At 45.4% G+C, this 25,190-nt stretch overlaps 1 protein-coding gene across 2 annotated transcripts in view; it reads right to left on the bottom strand.

Moving 5' to 3' along the window:
• ARMH3 (armadillo like helical domain containing 3) overlaps positions 1–25,190 on the bottom strand; it is a 772,183-nt gene that overhangs the window by 265,463 nt on the left and 481,530 nt on the right. For both annotated transcript variants that reach the window (XM_085606447.1, XM_085606449.1), the window contains one exon: positions 20,364–20,424. In XM_085606447.1, the coding sequence (XP_085462573.1) occupies positions 20,364–20,424 (61 nt within the window). The remainder of the gene's footprint in view (positions 1–20,363; positions 20,425–25,190) is intronic.

Raw genomic sequence — 25,190 nt, 5'->3', positions numbered from 1 at the left:
AAACAGCCAGTATTTATTTGACCTGCACTAATTGAAACTTGTATATTGTGATTGACCTATTTATTTTTCCAATCAGCAACTAAGAGAAAAAGATAAAGAAGAATATTTTCATAATTTTTACGGTGTAGAGTCGTTTTTGGAACGGATGCACGCATGGTTCTTGTATGGGTATATTGTATGCTTAGCACTGCGCCTGTTTCCTGACCACTCGAGCCAAGCTACCCCATTGTGTTGGGAAGGTCCACCACCACCCTGCGGAGTGGGAGCGGGGCTGTTTCCAACAGAAACGTTGACATTTTAATGTGTACCTGGCTTCTAATCTCATAAAGAGATTAGTAGAGTGTGTCTAGTAATAAATACAGATATATTTGATATATATACCTGTGTGGTGTCCTTTCATTTGGTAATTCAAGAGATTATAAAGTAAAACAAGCTGCTTTACATTCCTCTGAGACTTAGCTTGAAGGCTGCTCTCCACAGCTACCACTAGGATAGCTTTCTTTAAGAGGTTGTCTTAAACCTATCTACCATAAGAGTCGAATTGGACTGGTGCAAGGTGGCCACTATAACTAGTGTCAGGAAAAAACAATTGGTTTTAGGGTCTCAGGGAATTTTAAAGACCTGTGCAGACAAATCCCCAAGTCACTTAAACTAGAACAACAAATAGAGTCCACGGGTCTGAATCAGTCTATCAAAAGAACAGAAGTGACACAACAGCACGTTCAAACATAAAAAAGTCCTCATAAAGAAGGCCAAGTACCATCACCCACCGAAGTGGCATGCTTCATCATCTGGGACCTCCCATAACCACACCTGGTGTGGTTATAGAGCTACAACTCCTTAGATTACTGTAACAAGGAGGAGCTCAGGGATGTTTTGATTCCTGTGATCGGGAGGATAAATTATCTCAGGGTGAGAAAGACTGCCATAGGCGTGGTGAGTCTAGATGCAGTGTGTGAGGTAGGAAAGTGATTTAAAATTGATTAGCATTTGAAAATTATTTTATTCAGTATCCAATGGCATCAAGCTAAAAACAAGCAGAAATCGTAAAGGGAACGCGTCCACAAGCGTTATACGAACACGTCCTCATGGGTCAACATGTTTCAGCCAACCTGTGTCTACCAAATGACTGTGGCTTTCGTCAGGACCATAAGGTAACACTACTGCAAAATGTGAATAAGTGATAAGTGAAAAGAGGAACAATACAACCTACCAAAGTACCTACTTATCTGTAGATATGTGGCACCGTAGGAATGTAACTTAATCACCTGAAAACAGAAACAAAATTATAGTACTAGGAAATGAATGATATGTGCTGGAACGTGTCATCTGCGTTTTTTGACATAGTACAAATGTGTCATGCATAAACATTTGTCATGCGTACAAACTGCATTATCTTCTTACCCGCAATAAGTCGGGGATGCGACCTACATTCCTGGTTACAACTCAGGGCGTGAGGCAACGCTCTAGAAGACAAAAAAGAACTAACTAATGCCAAAGAAAACAGAAGATGGTTTATTCATCTGTTTAAGCATAAAGTTGTGTGACTGTTTTTATGGTTAAATCAATAAGGACATTGTTCCCTGTTGGCGGCGAAACAGAAAATGACGATCACCTGCTCAACAAAGGAGAAAAAGGTGGGAAGAGTGTAAAGATAGGGAGAAGGAAGAAGGGGGGGGGGGGGGGGAAGAAGAGGAGAGGGGAATAGAGGTGGGATGAAAAGAGGCAAAGAGAATTTCCCCAGTCTCAAGGATCCACTCCTGAAGGGGAGGACTCTATGAAGCCTCTCGTGAGCCCTCACACACCCCGAAGGATGTCTTGCTTCATCATTGGGCTAGTTGTTGCTCCTCGTCGGGCCGGCGCTGCAATGCCCGACGGTCCCCCGAAGGGTCTCTCTATCGGAGGTCTTTTAAAGAGAAAAGCCGTAAGGTGAATGCGGGTGTGTGGGCAAAAAAAGGCAGTGAGGTGGATCCGAGAGGTAAGTGGTAGGATGCGTGCAAAGTGTGTGAATTTAAAAATGCCTAGGGGTGTCCAAAAAGGTGGATTTTTAATAGTATGGAGCCTCTGGCAGACTAAAAAGACCAAAAGGTCACGGGGTCACTAATCAGCTTAAGGTGCTGGTGTGACTACAATTAAAAAGGTCGACATGTTTCACGCCTTGGATGCCCAGGACGGGTCAGTGGCGTTTCTTCAGGACCGTAGACAAGTGAAAAGTAGTGCACGGTGAAGACGGGAGTGCCAGAGATTGGAAGGGTAACTCACGTCTAAGAAAAAGGTTAAAAATTGGTACGGGACTGCGGGGTACAGTGACCTGGTCAGCAGAGACAAGAAGAACGTACCAAACTAGTGTAACCCTCGTGTTTCTGTACGGGGCTGCATAGGATCCGCCGAGGCTGCCAGCGCCCTATTTGGGTTGCGTCGGGGGCCGGCTCAGTCAGCACCTACCCACTGCCATCGGCTGCCTGTGCATTTTTAAATTCACACACTTTGCACGCATCCTACCACTTACCTCTCGGATCCACCTCACTGCCTTTTTTTGCCCACACACCCGCATTCACCTTACGGCTTTTCTCTTTAAAAGACCTCCGATAGAGAGACCCTTCGGGGGACCGTCGGGCATTGCAGCGCCGGCCCGACGAGGAGCAACAACTAGCCCAATGATGAAGCAAGACATCCTTCGGGGTGTGTGAGGGCTCACGAGAGGCTTCATAGAGTCCTCCCCTTCAGGAGTGGATCCTTGAGACTGGGGAAATTCTCTTTGCCTCTTTTCATCCCACCTCTATTCCCCTCTCCTCTTCTTCCCCCCCCCCCTTCTTCCTTCTCCCTATCTTTACACTCTTCCCACCTTTTTCTCCTTTGTTGAGCAGGTGATCGTCATTTTCTGTTTCGCCGCCAACAGGGAACAATGTCCTTATTGATTTAACTGTTACGAATGGAGCACGGACATTGGACCATAACGAGCTCCTGGTCCCCCCCTCTCCTTTTTTGACTGACTGTTTTTATGGTCACACAACTTTATGCTTAAACAGATGAATAAATCCCCGACTTATTGCGGGTAAGAAGATAATGCAGTTTGTACGCATGACAAATGTTTATGCATGACACATTTGTACTATGTCAAAAAACGCAGATGACACGTTCCAGCACATATCATTCATTTCCTTGTACTATAATTTTGTTTCTGTTTTCAGGTGATTAAGTTACATTCCTACGGTGCCACATATCTACAGATAAGTAGGTACTTTGGTAGGTTGTATTGTTCCTCTTTTCACTTATCACTTATTCACATTTTGCAGTAGTGTTACCTTATGGTCCTGACGAAAGCCACAGTCATTTGGTAGACACAGGTTGGCTGAAACATGTTGACCCATGAGGACGTGTTCCTATAACGCTTGTGGACGCGTTCCCGTTACGATTTCTGCTTGTTTTTAGCTTGATGCCATTGGATACTGAATAAAATAATTTTCCAATGCTAATCAATTTTAAATCACTTTCCTACCTCACACACTGCATCTAGACTCACCACGCCTATGGCAGTCTTTCTCACCCTGAGATAATTTATCCTCCCGATCACAGGAATCAAAACATCCCTGAGCTCCTCCTTGTTACAGTAATCTAAGGAGTTGTAGCTCTATAACCACACCAGGTGTGGTTATGGGAGGTCCCAGATGATGAAGCATGCCACTTCGGTGGGTGATGGGACTTGGCCCTCTTTATGAGGACTTTTTTATGTTTGAACGTGCTGTTGTGTCACTTCTGTTCTTTTGATAGACTGGTTCAGACCCGTGGACTCTATTTGTTGTTCCACTATAACTAGTGACCAGCATATGCCAGGCCAACTTCTCACATTATGGTAAAACGTTAACAAGGTTTAAGCAGCCGAAGGGAAACTGAGTGACAGGCATAAAATCCAGATGTTGCCCAGAAATAGGACAAGTTTTCAAGTTTCTAGAGCTTGCACTATTTTGTAAAAAACTTAACCGGGAAACTGCATCTAACTCACTATGCAAAAATAAAGATTACCTGGAAATCCTATTTCTTAGGAAATGCATTTGACATTAGCGAAGTGATCGAGCACAAAAGTAAACTCCCCCAATGTCGCGATCATTGATACAAAACTGGAGGCCCTATCCAGGAAAACAAAAATCATTCATTTCCTAAGTAAATCATTCACAACCATGGTAGAGGAGGGAGTTTGATCAATTTGAATATCTCTATGTGTATTAATCAAGAGTCTATATTCCAAACTTGTATATGTTGTTGCTACATGAGTACTGCCTGGGGAATATTGTAGGGCAGAAGACACCAAAGAGATGAACCATGTTTTCAACCCATCTGAGGGATAGTAACCGAATACAATTATTAGCACTGCACTCTATACTGGATGTGTCAGCTGTCAGAGTATGTAGAGTTTAGAACTACAGCAGTATGAGGTAGGCCAGCCGAGGCGTGATAAAAGTAGATCGTTACATGTTTAAATGTTAAAAGCCACAATGGTAATGTTAGGGAAAGACAGCAGCAGCTATAGGTAAATTGTTTATTCACACAGAGTAAAAAACTAAAATAAAAAGGGAACTCAGTCTCAATGAGTCTCTGTCTTAGAGAAAGTTTCAGGTGGACCACCACAGCAAAGAGACGGATATCTTCGCTACCACCTCCTCACTGTCTCTTTCATTACGTCAATGTCACAAGATGGCCCGAAAGGGAACGTGGGCAGAATGAAAAAGTAACCTACCAGCGGTGAATATCTTTTTGGTGGATACTCAATCTACCTGCAGATTGTTCACCTGTAGAACAATCCCCAGGCATCAGACTGGATCCGAAAAACCTCAAAGCAACAGTGTTGCAGGACTCAGTAGGTGCCAGAAGTGGCGTCCAGCGAAACCACCACGGTGATAAAGCGCCCGCATCGACGTCAGTTTACCTGCATTTTTTCCAACCCATCGAGGCGAGAGGGAGATGGAAATCATGAGGAATGCCACCACCAACATATTTGCCATATGTAATCTGTTTTACTTCCCCTATAAGCCATCCATCAAACGGAGGAGGGCAGGCTAGTGAGAAATCTGCAGGTAGACAGAGTATCCACCAGAAAGATAGTTACCGCAGGCAAGTAACTTTTACTTCTGATGGTTGATTATACCCGCTGATTTCCCACCTAAAGAGCAAATTTCAGAAATGCCATGCCCAGGAGAAGGGTTGATGGATGATTTAACCAGGAAATTCCAGGTAGTAATTAACGGTACACCTAAGGTCCAACTGATGCAACTCCATAAAACAGGATTTCTTTAGCGCTATCACCCGTGAGGGTATCCAGGCAGTAGGGGGGGTTGCTGCTGCCGAGGGACGTTAGTTGAATAACCAGGTTCCACCTACTTCATATGTTCAAGGGAAGGTTATAAGGTCGGAAAGGATTAGGCAAGCTAGAAGGGAATGATCACTTTAGGAAGGAAAACAGCCCTGGTTCACAACACCAACTTGTCTGGGAAGAAGATAGTGAACGAGGGCCAACAGCTAAGGCCCTACAACCCACAGACTCTTCTAGCAGACGTGAATCAAAAACACAATTTGAAGGGTCAAAGAGTGAAGGGTACAACTGTGCAGGGGCTCAAATGGTCCCCATTAAAAACATGAGAAATAAAATTCAAGTCCCATCGAGGAACCACAAAGGAAGTGGGAGGAAATAGATTAGTGAAACCCTTAAGGAAATGCATGACAACTGGGGACTTATACAGGGACAGCTGATCCTCGGACAAAGGAAGGCATTCAAGGCAGATAATAACCCTTCACAGTGCCAATGACACTTCCTTTCTGAGTCAGGAAAAGTGCAAAATGCAGCACTTAGGATAATTTGATCTCAAGGATCCACACCATTGTCTGCCCACCATGCAAAAAAATGATTTCATCTCTTTGAATAAGCTGACTTAATGGAAGAGGGACGTGCAGACAGGATGAGGTTGACCACCTCCGTTGGCAGCTGAAAAGAGCTCAGTTGTCCCCGCTCAATCTCTAAGCATGTAGGTGGAGGCCTCATAGATTGGAACCACAACCATTTCCCCCGACTGTGAGAGAAGATACGGCATGAATGAGAGGCGCGGCAGAGAACATGTGGAGAAGCGGAGGAGGTCTGCATACCACACCCTTCTTGGCTAATCTGGGGCTCTGAGAATGACTTGGGCTCGGTCTTGGAGCATCTTCTTCAGAACCCAAGAAATCAAAGGTATTTGGGAAAACGGGTAATGCAGCTGAAAGTGCCACCTCAACTGAAATGCGCCCCCCTAAGGCTCTCGATACTGGAGGGTGCAGAATTGCTGGCCCTGAGCCTTTTCCGAGGAGGCAAACAAGTCCACATGACGAGTGCCCCGGTTGGCAAAGATGTCCTCGATTGCCTCCAGTAGAAAATGCTACTCATGATCGGCAAGATAACACCAGCTCAGGCTGTTGGCTCCAACATGCAGAGGCCTCGCTAGATGATTGGTGGCTAGTCAGATCCTCTGATGGTGCGCCCAAAACCACAGTCTCAGTGCTTCCAGGCAAAGAAGGCGAGACCCTACTCCCCTTTGCTTATTCACATAACACATGACAGTCATGTTGTCCTGTCCATCAAGATCTGGATGGACCAACCTGCTGAATGAAGGGAAGGAAGGCCTTGAGCACCAACAGAATTGCCTGCAAATCTAGCAGGTTTATGTAAAGAATCTGAGATCACAGGCCTCTAATGTCCAGCTGAGCTCCCTACCCTAAGGTGGAGACATCCATCACTACCACAGTCATGGCTGGAGGGGGAGTGGAGGCCATAACATATGTCAGGTTTACATTTTTCCCCCACCAAGCCCCTTCCGCTGTAGGGATGCAGGAGATCACAATGGAGTCAGACAGAACTTCCCCGTACTGGAGCCACTGCCTGTGAGGCACCACTGCAGGCCCCTCATGTGCTACATGTGTGCGTGACTAGTAGAACGCAGGACACCAAAAGACTCAGAAATCATAAGACTCTCAAGATTGGAACTCTCACACCTAGCTGGAAAGATGGAATCATCTCTTGGATGTCTCTGATCTTCTGTAGAAGAGGAAAGGTGTGAAGAAGGGTGGTGTTCTGTCCCAACCCTATACAGTGGATTCGTTGGGAAGCCCACAGGTGGGATTTAGGCATGTTGATCGAAAAGCCCATGTCGAACAGCAGAGACACCACTGGTTGCATCTCTGGTGATCTTGCTTTGAAGAGCCAGTCATCCAGGTACGGGAAAATCGGCATGCCCGACTGTCTGCAATGAGCTACAACCACTGCCATCCCCTTCATGAAGAGATGAGTAGCCGATGTCAAGCCAAAGGTAAGTACTGCACATTGGTAGTGCATAGGACACACCACAAATCTCAAGTACTTCCAGTGGGACCGCAGGATAGGAATGTGAATGTACACATCATGCAGGTCCAGTGACACCATCCAGTCTCCAAGCTCCAACACCCTTCTTGGGCACCAGGAAGTAGCGTGCAGAAAAACCATCACCTTTTTCCTTGTCTAGCACTCACTCCGCCGCTCCTTTCAGAAGGAGAGCTGCTACTTCCTGCTGTAAAACGGCCAAATGATCAGAAGGTGGGGAAAAGATGGCATTGTGGGGATGCAGGCACAAATTGAAGGAAGGCAAGGGTGTAACCGTTGTCTATGATCTCAAGGACCCACTGGTCAGAAGTAAAGATTTTCCAGGCCAGAAGAAAATGGACACCCGCCCTCCCACAGGTTCGTGTGAGATCGGAGAAAAAATATTGGCATGCTTCCCTGGAGGCGTTTTGGAGGAGCAAGAGGAGGAGGGTTGCAAGGTGGATCCACGGCCCCGTCATCTGATGTGGCCTCTGTATTGGCACATGAGGTGGTTAGATTGTTGCTGGAGCAGCTGGTATTACCTGAGAAAGAGGAAGAACCTCGCACAAAGCCACAAAAGCGACAAAAGGACTGAAGTCCTTAGATGGTGGTGGAAGTTTGAGGCCCAGTGATCGTCTCCAGAGCAGAATCCGCTTGCCGCGATAGAGGTGTACCCTGTCATAGGAAAGGCCCATAACGTTGGATTGGACGTCTGAGGAGAAGTTGGACTTTCGGAGCCAAGCATGATGAAGAATGGAGTAGGAGGTACCCACGGCACAGGTGACGAAGTCCTGACTTAATAATATGCTCAGAAGCAATCTGACCTTCTGCGATAACCCACTGAAAATTGTCTTTATGTCGGAAGGGACATGTGGCAGCATCACTTGGGCCATGTCCCACAATCCATAGGTATAACGGGTGAGAAGACAGTTGGTGTTTTAGGGTCATACTGCCTACTGGGAAAGCCTTCTTGCTGTTTAGACTCCCTGTCTGAGGGTACAGTAGGGAAGGCACCACCCAACTGCGTGCCTGAACACGAAGCTTGGATAACCAGGGTCTCCGCTGAAGGGTTTGTGGAGAGAAATGGTTGGTCTCCCATCGCTGAACAGTAGAGGTGGGCCAAAAGTCTCTCTACTGGTGGTGTAGACAATGGTTTCTCCCAAGCCACCAGGACAGGTGTCAGTAAGACCTCATTGAAGGACAGCAGAGATTTGGAAGTGACTGATGAAGGCAAGAGGATCTCAGTAAAAACATTGGTTTAAGTCTCTGCTGACAGCAGCTGTTAATCTAAGGTGTCTGCAGCTTTCAGAATTATCCTGTGGAAAGGCACCACCTACGGGTTGATGATCCAGCAGGGAATTCTAAGGTCAATTCCGGTGAACTATCTAGGCAACTTGCCGATGACAGGCTCTGAAATTCTTGGAGGGAGTCCTGGTATGGCTCACCACATGGTAGAAACTTAACAGGGTCTGAGTCTGTGCCAAAGATATTTGTGGAGGTGCGCCTGTAAACTTCCTTTACCAGCAATCTTTGTGCCTCCGTGCGGGAATGGAAAGGTGGATCAACGTAGGTCTGCGCTGCCAATGAAGCTATATCTGGAGTTGGATGTGCAGGTGGTGGTGGAGGCGGTGGTGGTACAGGTGGAGGGGCGACACCAGCTATGGAGTTGGTTGCGGAGCCGAGAAGGGGAGTGCCGGATTAAAACAGGAGAGAGTCCGCCTTGGATCCAAAGGTGTGGCACCGAATGGAGTCGGCTGGAAGGGTAAGAACATCAGAAAACATGGTGGATCCGGAGGGTCAGAAGGCAAACATATAGTGTTGACACCTTCGCAAAGCTATTGTACATGGCACTGAGGAACGTCGCCGGATCTGAACCCGGTGTCAGGAACTCAGATACTTGTGGCCTGGGAGCCTCAGGCAAGGATGCTGGGGCAGAGGGCTCTGGGCACGGTGGAGGTCTATCTGGACCCGATCTCAATACAGGAGCGCATTTGTGCGGAGGATCATTAAGTGGTATCTCGACCAGCACTGGCTCAGAGGATGAAGGTCCTGTGGGAGTCGGAGAGCGTCTGCAAGGCTTACCTCTGGAGTGCATCTTTGCCTTCTTATGGTACTTTCTCCGCTTGGTGGACGAGGAAGATTAAGAGCAGGAACGACATTGAGAACGCTTCAGATGCCAGCGGTCGTCTATCATAGGCATGAACAACTTGACCTCCCGTTCTTTGATGGCCTTGTGATTCATGCTGAGACATGAAGAGCAGGTCTTTGAATCATGGGGGACCCCAGGCATCACTCACAAACCCAGTGCGGGTCTGTGATGAATACCTGCCCCTCACAATCCCTACAAGGTTTAAAACCAGAGTTTTTAGGGGTGACATATTTGCTAGGATTTTTGCTTGTGTTTTTTACACATTTGTGAGAGGGATTTTCTCGGAGAGAAGAAGCTCTGAACTGGCGTCAAAAGCAAGGAAAAAAGGGAACTGATGTCGATACGCCAGAGCAGGCACTTTATGGCATTGGTGGCATCAACTGACATCACTTCCTCCGGCGCTGACTGCGTCCAGCAACCTCTGCTGTCAACATTGTTGCTTTGAAGTTTTCCAGGCCCAGTCTGATGTTGAGGGTTGTTTTACAGGTGAGGAATCTGTAGACCGAAGTAACCATTAGAAAGAAGGTGTACCTTTTGGCATCACACCAGGGTTGGGATCTCTACCTTCTGCACCACACTGCCTTTGTTGTGTCCCACAGCATCACCAATGTGAATCCCCAAAAGGCTGGCAGCAGAGCTTGGGACTTTGGGAAGCTTGAACAGTACACCAACAAGCCACTTTATGCACTGCTTGCAGGAGCTCAGGGAGTGAGCCCACAATTGCTTATCACCTTGCAAGCAAACAATCAGGATTGGAAGCATCCAATATCAACAGTATGGCAGACTTCTCGAAACAGCTGCAGATACAAAGTACACTTCCTCTGATGGAGCCGATTAAATTTACCACTTTGTCCTAGATTGCATTCTGTATCGAACTGGTATTGCACCTATATAGGGCAAACAACTTCAATCAAACCAGAATGCTGCTGAAATAAAAAAAAAAACAATGGGATACGGACTGTGCTGCAAATTAATTTTTTTTTGCAGAAACACATGTACATTTCTTAGACAGGGCATAGAAACTGATAAAGAATGTTTGAAGATCGTGCTCAGGTGGGGTAGAGGTGGTTCATGGCTGACACTGTAACCTGCCGGACGCACCTCTGTGAACTCCTGAGACTCAGCTAGCCCGAGATGATGCAGCCAAGGAAGCTCTAATCAACACAGAAGGGGTGCAAACCCCTCTGGTCCACAACGCCCGCTCAACATATACATCAGGATTTGTAGCCAGAGCTCTGGGCCATAAGGGCTCCAAGATGGCAGAGGCCATGAAGCAATAGATATTGGGAGGTAACGCGGAGAAGGCAGCCAAGCAGAGGAAGTGAGGTAGGAAAGTGGTCTCCGCAACTATGCTTCCTGCCATGTTGACCCCCTGTCCCTCCTGACAGGAGACAAGAGCAGACCTGCAGGAGCTCTGGAGACTGCATAAATGTATAGCCAAGACATCGCTCCCTGGGTGAGGGGAGGGCCATATTGGAATTTGCCAAATCGATAGGCATCCTTCCTTCTAATGAACTAGAGGGACATGAGCTGCCTGCAAACTACACAAGAATAGACAGACACCCAGTGGCTCTCCTCTGAGATGCTAGCCATCACCACCAGGCGGAACTGGAACACAACTTCACCCCACACTCTACTATAAGAGGCAGAATGAGATAAACCTATGCCTGGACACTGCCCAAGCCTACTCTTGAATCCGGAGGGTCGACTCTCTCTAAGCTCAACAACTAACAGACCATCTGCAATATTGAATGCCATGCAATTTGAAGGAAAATGGGCTCAGAAGAATCAACTACCTTTACCACATTTATTTGAAGCTAATAATAATATTAATTGCTTTATTTTTAATACCCCTAGAGAGTGGATGCGGAGAGACAAAGGACTCTTTCGGAGCATGACTCAACATGGCGGCAAGGAAAGATGACATGGTACTGACAAAAGGGCATCTCAAGGCCTTAAAATAGAGATAAGACTGGAAAAAAAAGTCTCCACCATGAGCTGAACATTATGAGGAACAGTACTAAAAACTCAATAGCCTTGTTAAAATAGGACATTGACATATTTCCCAATAAAATATACGGTTTTCAGAGTCAAAGGACAGCTGTGCATTGGGAGACAAGTAAAAAATGTGAGAACCAAATTAAGGTCCCACTAAGACATCACAAAGGGTTTAGGAGAACACATATGCACTGAACCTTTAAGAAAAATCATCACAACCGGTTGACTTAAACAAGGACAGTTTGTCCAGTAAACACAAAAAGGCCGAACTTTAAACTTTAACCCCTTCGACGCGCATGACGGAGCGGTTCCGTCATGCACGTCGGTTGCGCTGTGCGCATGACGGTACCGTTGCGTCATGGCCCCGCCCGCGCACGGAACCTTCAGCGTGGCGCGGAAATCCGCGCCGCACTGAAGGGGTTAATAGTGCCCAATGCGAGTCCTTGCTGGGCTAACAACAACAACAAAAAAAGGATATCCAATAGCTTTGCCTGTAATGAGTCCATATAGCAGGAACCACACCAAGTCATAAACCTATGACAGTGTTTGGTATAGACAGACTTTGTTGGTAGGTGCCTGGCTGACAAAATGACAACCACTACCTTGGGAGGAAGGTTAATGTAGTCAACTGCCACCACTCACTCTCTGCACATGAAGATGTAGATTGCCCAGGCCTGGGTACAAGATCCTACCCTACTGCTGCTACAGAAAACCCTCTCAAAGTGGGAGCCTGATCGGAGGACATGCTCATACTCATAGGTTTTAGGTACCACATACTCCTGGCCCAATCTGGAGCCACTTGGATAAAGCATATTACACCCGAAAGGCATTGGGCTTCCATGGCTATTGTGGACTTAATGAATTGAGAAAAAATACGTGCCATCTCAACTACAGTCATAAGTGTGATGTCAACATTTGTGATTTACTGTTCTACAGTCAAGTGGCAGTGTACGCTGGTCCTAGAACATTTGTTCTAGTTATGTTTGTATAATTTTCTTCAGGGTCAGGGCAGACCCTCTTACAACGTTGCACGCAAAGTTTAATTTTATATGTTAAACATTGAATATACTGTGTCAATTCTGAATAACAGAGTGCATTACAACCATATTATTTTACAAGACCCTACCTTGCCATGCATGTTGCAATACCACAAGATGTTGTTCGAGAGACCCAGTACCAGCTTCCTTTTGATAGGCCGAAGGAAGGCTTTCAACACCAAGAGAACGGAGTGCAACTCCAACAAGTTGATGTGAGCTGGGTCTTCGCCACAGGCCAGAGTCCTCTGATCTCCACCTTTTCCAGGTGACGTACACAACCCATCAGAGATGCATTCATTACCACTATCACCACTGGGTGTGATAAAGAGAGGGAGGAATCTGACAGGTTCCCTTGGTACTGAGCACACTAAGTCTTGGGATCACACTGCAGACCCTGCATGTGTTACCTGTCCTAGTCAACAAGCAGGATGCAGGAGGCAGAGAGGTCAAGAAGTCTCAGAGCCACTCTCATGGAGATCCTGGACTGAGGTTGAAACATTGGCATGATAGCCCCAATGTCCTGGACTCGTTGACCCACTTCGAAGGCTTGAAACTGCACTGTATCTAAAATAGCTCTGATAAACAGGATCCTCTGCAAATAAGTCAAGTTTAACTTTGGCATGTTGATCAAGAACCCCAAAGATGTTAGGAGGTTCACCTTCAGCTGGAGGGAGTCTATGACCAAATGTGGTGAGCCCACCTTCAACAGACAATCGAGGTAGGAGAAGACTGGTATGCCCAACCTCTGAAGATGTGCTGCAACCACCATCCCCAATTTAAAAAAATATATCTTTCTTTATTTAGTATTTGCATAAAGAAACATACAGCATAATACACCCCCAACAACATACCATCACCACTTTCGTGAACACCTGAGGGGCACTGGTGAAGCCAAAAGAGAGCATGGAAAACTGAAAATGCTCTTTGTCCACCTGTTCCGTAAAAAATGACTGTGAGACTGCAGGATGGGAATAAGAAAGTAAGTGACATGTAGATCTAGTAATACCATTCAGGATCCAGGGACCAAGACAGATAGAAGCTAGGCCAGCATGAACATCTTGAATGTGCCCTTTTTCAGCATTAAGTTGAGAGGGTGTTGATCTAAAATAAGACCAGGAAATATTGAGAAGAACATCCAGTCCTTATTTTCGATGCCTGAACCCTCTCTGTGGTTCCTTTGTGAAAAAAAGCCTGGCTTCCTGGTACAGGATGGACAAATGGTCCTTTGAAAGCTGCTCTGATGTAGGTGAAAATGTGTCAGGTCAGACAGAAATGGCAGAGTGTAACCCTGTTGGACCCACTCGCTGGATGTAATGCTCTTCCGCCCCTTGAACTAACTTCTCCCACCTTCTACAGGGTGGTCATGTGATGCTAAGGGCAAACTGAAACAACTTGGAAGCTGAAGCATGAGGGGCGGGAGACTATGCAGTGTGTTGTAACTGCTGGCCTGAACGTGCGCCAGCTTGATCATCAATCCAGACTTCAAAAGGGCTGGGGTGCCTGCTACTGAGGTTATGGGCCTTAACGTGGTCTGTAAGCTACACCACCTCCGGAGCCTCTAAATGGGCGGAATTGTTAGGGATACTACCGCACTTGCAGAGAAAGGCCAAGGGAGTGTGCTGCATCCCTCTTTTCTTTAAAGCACTCCAGTGCTGAATCTGTGTGTCAGGTTACGGAGTCCGTTTACCCTGACGACCATGAGGACGAAGCCGGGATACCTTATTTGCCCTTGCCTTTGCTTGCCTTACAGCCCCCGACACCTTCTGCTACCGCCTTGTATGCAGTCGAAGACCCGCGAGAAAACCCCTGCAAGCCCTTTAAGAGCTGGCGGTCAAGCAAGTCCGGGAGAGAAAGCCCCACCCCCTGGTGGCAGGAGTCGATGGGACCGGGAAGTGAAATTGACCCGGAAGAATCAGAGACGGGGTCGGTGTTATCATGGAGAATCGAAGAAGGGAGTTAGACGACCAGAGAAGCCGCGGAACATCCCAGAGCTCAAGACGACGACCGAGACGTGATACAAGAGGAGACGACTTACCCAGAGGGCCCCGACGAGAGTGCCTGGAGGCCAATGACCCCACGAGCCGCCCAGCCGTGTTCCCGGAGGAGCGTGGTTCACCCGGGTGCGTGCTCTGTTTCGAGGGTGAGGGCGGTGGGCAGGGGAGAGAACGCAGTCCTTCCTAGATGGGGAGTCAGTAAAATACTACCCCACGAGACTGACCTAGGTTCCCTCGTATCACCGCTTACTTGGTGACGGGTTTCTTCTACACCAAACCGCATGACGGGTGCATGTTTCCCCCTCACTCCCTTTCCTACAATTGTGAAATAAGGCGACCAGACGGCTGATGCCTATTTTTTCTTTCTTTTTTTTCTCTAGTGGAGCTTACCCAAATCCTGCCAGATCGGAGATCAGTGTTGGAGCATACTGAATCCTAAAGAAGACGGCCAATTCCCCTATGGACCAACAGAGCGGATTGTTTTAGTTATCCTATGACTGTACAATACAAACGGCAGTACAATACAAACGGCAATAAAAGCGTCTAGACCTGACTATCTGGCTCTTCCTTTGTTTGCCCCGCAACAGTCTGCTTTCTCTCCAAATGGACGGGTGCCGTCAAATGGGATCGCCATTAATGAAGACTGGATGCCACCAAAAAACCTGTGGATCTCATCCGTGTGTGGCGCCAAAGCGCCACGCTGGTTCCGACCACCCTGCTTAGGCAGTCAATAGTGTGCAGTGCTGAACGGATGCCATACTTAGCCTAATCCTGGCAATCCCAAATGATTTGTGCTAGGTTGAAGCTAAATTTATCAGGGACTGCTGGAAATATCTCGCTGACCATGTGCCACAATGCATGTCAGTATTGTCCAAGGAGACAGCTAGCAGTGACAGAGTGAATGGCAAGACTGGCTGAGGAAAACATGCTATTCCCATATGCCTCTAAATGTTTCAGAAGAAGTTGTACCATTTGAGTTCGGGTATACAGACCAATAACACTGTTAAATGTAGATGGTATAATATACATGAAGGTACTAACTGCAAGGCTTGCTCCTCTTCTTCTAGATCTAGCATACAAGGATCAATAGGAGTCCGTCAAGGGAAGACAGACCTTTGACAAGGCCCACAAAATAAGTTAAAATGTATGTTAGTTTAAGAGGAAGGTCCTCACAAGATTCAGCTTGGGAGACCATTCTATAGACTTGGTATTGGCTAGCTACTCGGACCAGAAGGCCACATGTTGGTAGATGGGGTTAGGTCAGCACTCACAAATGTACTAAGGGTGACTATGCAAGAATTCTACTTGTCGCCCCTGTCAAATATCATGGTTATCGAGACAATAGCAATGGCAAGAAGAGCGGCTAACAAATTTAAGGCGTTCTCCTTCGGGGGAATAGACCACAATATTTTTATTTTGCTAATGACATTCTGTCATCGCTATCTGTCCTGGACACTTCTTTCCTAGACCCAATAACAATCTTGGGGAACTATGGCTACAAAATTAATGCAGGTAAAAAGGAATGTTTGTCCCTGGGACTCGACGAATTAGACACTCGGAAACCAGCACAAGAGGAATCATTCACGATCACAAATCTGGGAGTTAATCTAGCACCCTTTGGCAGGACTATATGTGTTATGCTATGTTATTTTATTTTATAACCCGCACAGCTACTCCGTGGAGTGTCCCGGCGCGAGCCAAGAGGGGTAAAACAGGTAGAACTAAACAAAGAGAAAAGCCAAGTGCGTTCCAGGCCAAGGTAGCTTTCAGGGCAAGAGAGCTGTCACCCAAACTTTGACGTTTAAAGCGGGGCACCTGGGCTAGAAGTTGAGACGTAGAGCGCAGATGTCTCGTAGGGGCATAGAAGGAAAACCGCTTCTGAAGGTAGGAAGGGCCTAGGCCATGGAGGGCGCTATGAGCGATGACTATGCATTTAAATTTAACCCGCTCTGCCACGGAAAGCCAGTGCAGTGAGCGCAGATGTTGTCTCACGCTGCTTCTAATAGGAATGTCAAGAAGAAGCCTGGCTGCCGCATTTTGGGCCACCTGTAGCTTATTCAGCAGGCAGCCAGGGATGCCAACACACAGAGCGTTGGCATAGTCTAATCGGGATAGGATAAGAGCACAGATAACTGTTTCTTTCGCCGTGCTAGGAAGGAGAGGGAGAAATTTCCTGAGGATTTTCAGTAGCCCAAAGCAGTTACCGGCAAGCTTCTTAACCTGAGTAGAAAATTATAGGTTCTCCTCAAACCAAACCCCCAGGTTCTTAGCGGGTTTCCCTGTCGATGAAGGCATGGAGAACTCGGGTCGCCAGATCGTTTCTCTAAAGTTAGGGGGGAATTTTCCATAGAGGAGTATCTCAGACTTCTCTTCGTTGTACTTAAGTTGCGCAGACACTAGCCACTTAAATACCGAAGACAAGCAATTTTTAGCAGAGGAGACGGAGTCCACGTTTTTCTCCCAGGTAAATAGGAGCTGGGTGTCGTCCGCGTAAGCAATGATTTTAGCCCCCAAGTCCTCGGCAAGTTGGACCAGTGGGGTAACATAGATATTAAAAAGAAGTGGGCTAAGGGAAGACCCCTGGGGGACACCTGTGGTCACTGTCCGAGGGGTTGAAGAGAACGGCGGCAGCCAGACCTGTTGCATCCGCCCCTCCAGAAAGGACTTAAGCCAGCCCCAAGCAGTGTCAGACACACAAATCTCGGCAAGTCGAGAGAGCAGCAGTGAGTGTGGAACCGCGTCGAACGCTGCCGACAGGTCAAGCAGAATTAGCGCTGCCCTCCCGCCGACGTCCAGACACTCCCGGATGGCTTCTGAAATTTCCACCAAGGCTGACTCGGTGCTAAAAGAAGCTTTAAACTCTAACTGGGCCAGGTGCAAGAGGCCCGAACTTTCAATAAACTCAGGGAGTTGTTTGGTCACCACCTTTTCGCACACCTTAGCCACACTAGGCAAGAGGGAGATGGGACGGTAGTTCCCCGGGCTAAGAGGATCAAGAGATGTTTTTTTAAGTAAGGAAAGAATCTTGGCCTGCTTCAGGACTTCAGGACACGGGCCTCCTGGAGGGACATGTTAATGATGCTATTGACTTCCAAGTTGATAGTCTCTGCAGCAGCTGCCAGCAATCTGGCTGCGCAAGGGTCAGATGGAGAGCCTGATTTCAGGCCCTTCAGAATTTTAAGGGAGCTGGGAAGATCAATAGGGATAAAGGCAGGGAGGGAGCGCATAGGATTAGCAAGTGGAGACACCAGGTGAACCAACTGTGGCCCTGCTGCAGGAGGTAAAAGCCGCCTGAATAGTGCGGATTTTATCCATGAAGAAGCTAGAGAGAGTATTGCACCAGGCCTCTGTGGATGGAGACGTGCTCGCTTGGGCTGTGGGGGCCATGGAGCTCTGGACGATAGTAAAGATTTCTTTGTTGTTGTTTTTGGCAAGGTTAATGCGGGCCGAGTAGTATAGGCTTTTAGCCGGGGGTATGGCAGAGTATTAAATTTTTTGTTTTAGCCTAAGCTGTTTAGCTAAGGGGCAGAATTCTCTGTGCCGCCAATCCCGCTCTAGTTTCTTACACTCATGTTTTAATGCTTTCAAATCGGGCGTAAACCATGGTTTGGAAGGTGACTCCCTAGAAAGCCTATGGGGGGGCCCGAGGATATTGTTTTAGAAACCCAACTCGTAGCAAATAAACTTCAATTCTAAAAAGAAATCAAAAAAATCAAAAAAGCATAGCAAAGCCTGTATGTCTCCTGGCTCGGTAGCATTACAATTGTCAAGAGGAATATTATATCTAGATGGCTATATGCCTTTCAGGCATTACCAATTAATTTGGGAGGGACTCACTCAGACATGCAAGATGCCCTTTTTTTGTGAGACGAGTGAAGAGACAAAGTTTCCTCTGATGTCTTAAAAGGCCCCATCGAAAAAGTGGGCCTGAAATCTATCTATATTTTTCACTACTATAAAGCTGTCCAATTGTAAATAATTGTGGAAGAGTCAAAGAAAAAAATGGACAAGCACTGGGTCCACATGGATAAGGCAGGAGAGTACGTAGAGGTGGAACCTGATTTGGGTGGCTAGGAGATCCAGACCACAGAATGTCTATTGTAGTCAGATGACACATAGTATCCTGGATATTTGGGACACACTGGTTAGAACTGGAGGAATAACAAATAATATCTTTACCCTCCCCTATGACACCCATTCTTGATAAATCTGACTTCATCCCAGGTAAGTGTTAAACAGGGTTCCTGAAAAGGAGGGAAGAGGACTGCTGCATGCTCAAAGACATGTTCAAAGACATGTTCAAAGGAGAACAAATCCGCTCATTTGTGGATTGCAAATACACGTATGGACTTTAGGAATAAAAGATTTTAGTATCAGCAGATCCGCTATTGGGTGCTCCAACCATGCATCAAAGAGTCAGCCTTGTGACCTCTTACACAGGGGGAGAAGCAACTGATGTTGTACTATCGTTCCAAGGGATAAGTGTCGAACCTGTATAACCCATGGGGTTATATAACCAACTGGGAGGCTGACATTCCTTTATTGTTTTTGGGAAATCGTAGAAAGGGTTTGTTCACTTGTAAACTTGATGCAGTCAAAGAAATGTACTATCTGATCAATAATATATTGTGAACGAATGGCAATAAAACAATTTTTTTTAAATGTTTGCAGAGATATATGAGCTCTGTATTTCAGTCCACTATACACCACTTGAACATCTTTTTGATTTATGCTACAGAAAATGAATGTCTGTGAAAATACCTGAATCAACTGTAACCAACTGTATTTCACTCTCTTTTGTAGACTGGACAACAAAAACAATAAATAAAGAATGTGAAAAATATTAGGACCTTAAAATTGATTTCAGTTTTCAAAGACTATGAATTGTCTCAAAGATATGCTTGTGTGCAGCAATGGGTGGCTTTTGGCAGATGGACTGCAGGTAAGTTTACGGACTTTTCTGGCAACATGTTTTTGGATATTAACACATTACCTACTACGCCATCATCGCATTGACCTTGTGCTGCTGGTTTTTCATTTAATTCCCACCAGTATCTGTTGCGGTGCATGTCCCATGTTCAGGTCATCTGATGAACTGGACTCTTGAGAAAAAGTCTGAAACTGGTTTCATAAGGGTTTTTTAAAAATGTTCTTTTTAAGGACATTCAGAGGGCTTTCTGGTAGAGTGTGCAATAACAGATTTCTGTTTGTTCTGTTTAATTCCTATTCTTGGATAATGATTCGAAATAGCGGTACTTTTGAGTAGTGTGATATTGGCTTAAAAATCATGGGGAATTTGAATTAAGTGAAGATGAGAGCAAGGGTGATTCTACAAATCCCAATACATTACTGACACCAGTGATATGTGACAGAAAGTCTGGTTGTACATCTGGGTCCCATACATTATACAACTCAGGATTCAACCTTAAATTTATAAAAGTAAATATCATCATTAATTAAGGCTCTACATAACAAAGGGATCAATCTGTAAACGTGTTAATAATTGATTAACAAATTATTTTTATTTACAATAATGTGAAAAGTACTAGTTAAAATAAGCATCCTTCACATGTCTTTATCTTCTCCGCTTTAGCTCTGGATCCAATTATAGGTGTATTATCTTTTGTACAAGCTCAGCTTTCTGTTAGAAATGTTACATTACAAGGATTTACACAATATTCAACACCTGATTTAATTACATTATAGGAAGCAACAATCACATAAATAGTATTATATGGGCCATGCTCTCTATAATAGTGAAATGTGTTACATTTTCACATATTGTAAAACATTTTTTCTTCTGGTCACAAGATTATTTCACTTACATGTATAGGTCCATAGGGAACTCTTTCATCATGTGTGTTACAATGAATTCCACCATCAGATCTAACAAGTAGAATAAAGGTATTAGACAGCAGAAGGAGGCAAAACATTGAGGATGTCTGGTGGAGAAGTACATATTGACACAATAGTTCCCAGCTGGCACATCTTAACTAACAGTTTGAATGATATGGTTACTTGAACCCTTGTACAAGAAAACTAGGCTGCCAACTACATCTGCAATAGCAAAAGCAAAAGGTATTGTGTATAGTACACACACACACACATTCCCATCAATTCTACAAACAACTAAAGACAACACAAAGCTATCAATTTGGTACAAAATTAAGGGAAAAATAATAAGAAACACAAACAATTGAACAACTTGTGTTATACAAGTTCAAAACACAAGCAAGATCAATTCAACGTTATGTTCTACATACAGAAATGAATACGGAATAATGTACTGTTGGGTTACCAGATCTCAATTACTGTATGCTTAAAAGTCTGATATACATTTAAAGGTACATCAGTTCTTCCTGAATCCATTAATATATTTAATCTCAATCCAACATCAAAGAAATCTTACATGTAGAGCACTTGAAGATTCCTACTTTGCAAATTATGAAGAATAAACACAATATACTCACCACAAAGGAAGTCTGATATTCCACTGCCAATTCTATGGCAAAACAGGTAATCCTATAGTAGCACCTAAACAATGTAAGATCTATGAATACAGCTTTTCCTAGCTTCTGCTTTTCCTAGCTTCTGCCTTTACTTCCAACTCTGAACACTGCACTACAGATGCACAAAATCATCTACACACATTTAATATTAAGGCCACAGGCAAGTAAGGGAGGATGAGAAAGAATTTTTAACAGGTGTGTAACAAATAATCCAAAAGTACCCTCAAATGTATCACTAGAAAGTAAAAAAAATATCATACAGCTATTGGTTTTGTTCATTAACAATTGAACGTTTTATAGCTGCATCTGTTTGTTTGTCTTGAGTAGTTCTCTAAAAATGGTATCTTTCATAAATGTAGCTTTTTTTTAAAAATAGCTTTAATACATTTATTTTTTTGTTCTCCCAACCCTAAGGGCCAAATTCAATGAAAAGATGAGATAGCAACCAAAAATGCAATATCGTTAAGACATCATCACTAGTTGAAACAGACTCCAGTATCGATGCTAACTTCCAAATCATATGGTAAGTTACAGGACTGCTGAGAGGACTATGAAGCCATACGAATGGCAGAATGGCCCCTGTACCGAGTCCAATACTATGGAAGCAGAGCATAGATGCGATTAAGATGGCCATCATCCATTAACTTGCCTGTCAATCCCTCTGCTAATCCAACTCAACCCAGCTTCACTATGTTCATCTCCAATGCAGCATTAACAGAAGGGAAGCGAATATGACTGTAGTGAGGATATAGACTGTGCTGCCACAACCCTGCCAGACTGCGTGATGCTCGCTGATTGCTGGTTTGCCGCTGTGAGACAGCTAACAAGATCTTATCTGCCTATCGTCGACCCAGGGCATCACCCAGGATGGGGGAAGCCATCCTTATCCTCCTCAATCAGGTGCGCTGTACATTGGGTTAGAGCTACGTATGGGAGGACTGCATGGAGCCCTTGGTGCAGAACTGAACAAAACCATATTATTTTGACCAGCAGCCATTTGGTTGGGACCTGAGGCACACTTGAGGGCCCACTGAGATGCTACAACACAGACCCGAGGTACCCTGAGCTGAACACCAGAGGATTAATTCCAAATGACAACATTTGTAATCAGTGGCTTCATTGCCACGCAATGTGAGGATTTCAACAAAAAGAACCAGGATCTGCAGCCCACACAGCACTGAGGCACTCATCACTGGGCGGTAGCCCTACAACTACCTACACATGGATCTAGATATTACCTCACTAGGTAGCCTGGATGTAAAAAACAGGTGTAATACAGGACTTTGGGCAGGAACCTGATTCCTAGCAGGAGATCCCATTTCCTTTTATTTCAGCTTCAATATGGAGGAGGTGGCTGACTGGTTCAATAGGTGTATGAATGTCATTGTCAACTGGACAAGAAGCAACTGTTTAAAGTCGGATTCAGAAAAAACGGAGGTCCTCCTCTTTGGGAAAGATGTTGTTTTCTAGAAGTGATCTTGGTTGCCTCAGTCCCATGGCTCTCCCCCCGTACCAGTTTCCAAAGTAAGGAACCTAGGGGTGGTCTTTGACGCTGAGTTGTCTTTTGAGGACCAGAACAATAAACTGACCTCATCGTGTTTTTTCATGCTGAGAATGTTGAGGAAGGGGTGACCTTTATTCCCTTTGATCTTCAGAAATCAGTCGTTATCACTCTTGTCTTATCTAGAGTTTATTATTCTAATGCCCTTTATTTGGGCATTAAAGAGAGGTAATTAAAAAAGCTCCAGATTCTCCACACAGCAGCCTGCCACTTACTTAAGAGAACTAAGTTTGAGTCTGTATCAGGTGCCTTGGTGGAGCTTCACTGGTTCACCGTCAGGAAAATAATTGCCTTTAAGGCCCTATGTCTGGCTCTTAAAGCTCCGTATGGAACTGGACCGGAGTACCTCAAAAGCAAATTTAGGTGGCCCTTCCCCACAAGATTGCTGCAATCTGCTGCTTCACGTTCGGTAATCATTTCAAGAATCAAGATAGCTTCATGGGTCGGTTGTAGTTTTGCATATTCCACCTGCAAACTCTGGAATAGACTGCCCATACTCCTCAAAGGTCAGTCTAATTTTCTCCGCTGCCACACGCACTTAAAATCTTGGTTGTTCCAGCTTCCCTATAGTTTTCTACTGTCCCCCCATTCATGGCATTAGGGTTGGACGCAGGATAAAGCTAGCCCCAATACTTTAACCGCGTTTGCGTGCTTTAGAACATTTTAAATCAAACTTTGAGTCTTTGAGAAAGAACACTCTGTTTCTCTGTGGCACTCATCGAGTTACCCTGTTACAAACCAAGATGATTTCTATCGCTAAGGGGTTTGGGGATCTGAGACAAGGGAGGTAGAGACCTGCAGCATGCTAGAGGAGCATCTACCAGAAGCGGATCGCTGGCATCTGATGAGCCTTTTGGTGTGTGGGGGAAATCCCCTATTTTGCACATTAAACCATAAGAAGCCGTCTGCCTATACCGTTGCCTTCAGAAAGGGAGATACAGACCCCCTTGTGCTCTGACAGGGTAAGGTTAGACCACACTGTACCTCTGTTCTCACTCTAGGAATGGATAACACTGTGGGACATAAGACTTGGTGCAGTATCAACTCTACACTCTCCTAAGTTTTGAGGGACTCTTGAATGTTGGAGTTACACCACCTGGTTTCATGGCACAACATAAGATCTAGAGGCAAAAGAAAAGAAGTACCCGCTATCTTGGCTGATGCCAACATGGGAGTGATCTTATTGGAACCCCCCCCCATCAATGTCTCCATGTCGGCCGTGCAAGAGAACCTGGCAGAAATAAATGCAAAGATCAAAACCATACCTAGACATGTCTGCCTTTCAGAAGAGACTTAAGTCAATGGACTGGCATCGTGCCGCAGCACAAGAAAGCTTGGTACATTAACTTGGCATCTGACTGGGTTGAGAGATGTGGCTCCATTATTGCAGGATGGGGGATCAGGAGGACAGGAGTAAACAGAACATTTGGATTTCAGGGGTTGGTGCAAAACATTCTTGAGCTCTATAATGGGAGTGATCTTTTCCCATCCCTTGAAGGTCCAAAGAGGACACAGTGTAAATAAGACAAGTATCTAAAGCGGGTACCTCAAGACCTGTCTTAGCATGTCTCTTGTGCCCTCAAAATGCCTGAAAAAGCATCACACCTGAGAAAGTATCTTTCATTTACAATCATATTTCAGATGATTACTCTTAAGAGACAACGGTCAAGAAGAAGTTGTTGTTGGCCTTGTGCCCCTCTGTCTCTGACAATCAGACATAAGACGTGGAATTATTGAACCAGTAATAATGTTTATCACAGTGGATGCCAAGAAATTCATAGAGAGCCTGGAGTCTGGGATCACGAGCCCATGACAGATGGCGACCACTGGAGCTACTCTTCTGCCCAGTTGTGTCTAGGTGTTGCTGGACCAGAGGCGGAGGTCGAAACCAGAGGCAGAAAGAGACAGACTGGAATCAGTATTGAAAGGATAGGATAAGGAACACCATACTGACAGAGTGATAGCATTGGACAGAGACCAGAACAAATCCTGGTCCCCCTACAAACTTCAATGATGTGACTGATCCCCAAAGTTCAAGAGCCTGTATGGGACCAAAGTGTAGCAGACAGTCATAATTCTGGATATTATTTTGCAAACCCGCCCACCTGTTCAACATACTGCTTCCACATACCCTGTGCAAACACTTCCCAATTGCCCTTCCTGCGGCCAGTTTCTCTTCGACAACCCTTGCCTGGCAAATCTTGCAGCATAGGAAAGGAGTCTCCTCATTCACCCGGTCTGGTCCATCTGTCTGCCTCCTACCAGCCCCCCAATGGATTTGGACACATCTTAATGCTTAACGAGATGATGCCTGAAATACTGTATTGCACCTGCTTCAGACTGCCATTTTCATGTCTGGGTTGTCTTCCTCTCCTGAAATGTTTGAAAACCAAATATTGTTTTCTCCCATTACATTAATGGCTGAGAGATGAGGCAGCAGCAGTTAAAGATTCAGTTTACCTGACTAAATTTAGTTTTTGAATCAGCGTCTCCTCAAAGTTATTTCGATTGCGATTTTCTTCTCCTTGACATAACCTTTGTCCGAATCATCACATACATGTATATGCATATACTTAGCTCAC

Source organism: Triturus cristatus, chromosome 1_2, assembly GCF_964204655.1.
Source record: "Triturus cristatus chromosome 1_2, aTriCri1.1, whole genome shotgun sequence".
Classification (NCBI taxonomy): domain Eukaryota; kingdom Metazoa; phylum Chordata; class Amphibia; order Caudata; family Salamandridae; genus Triturus; species Triturus cristatus.
This window is presented reverse-complemented; position numbering and strand designations above follow the sequence as displayed.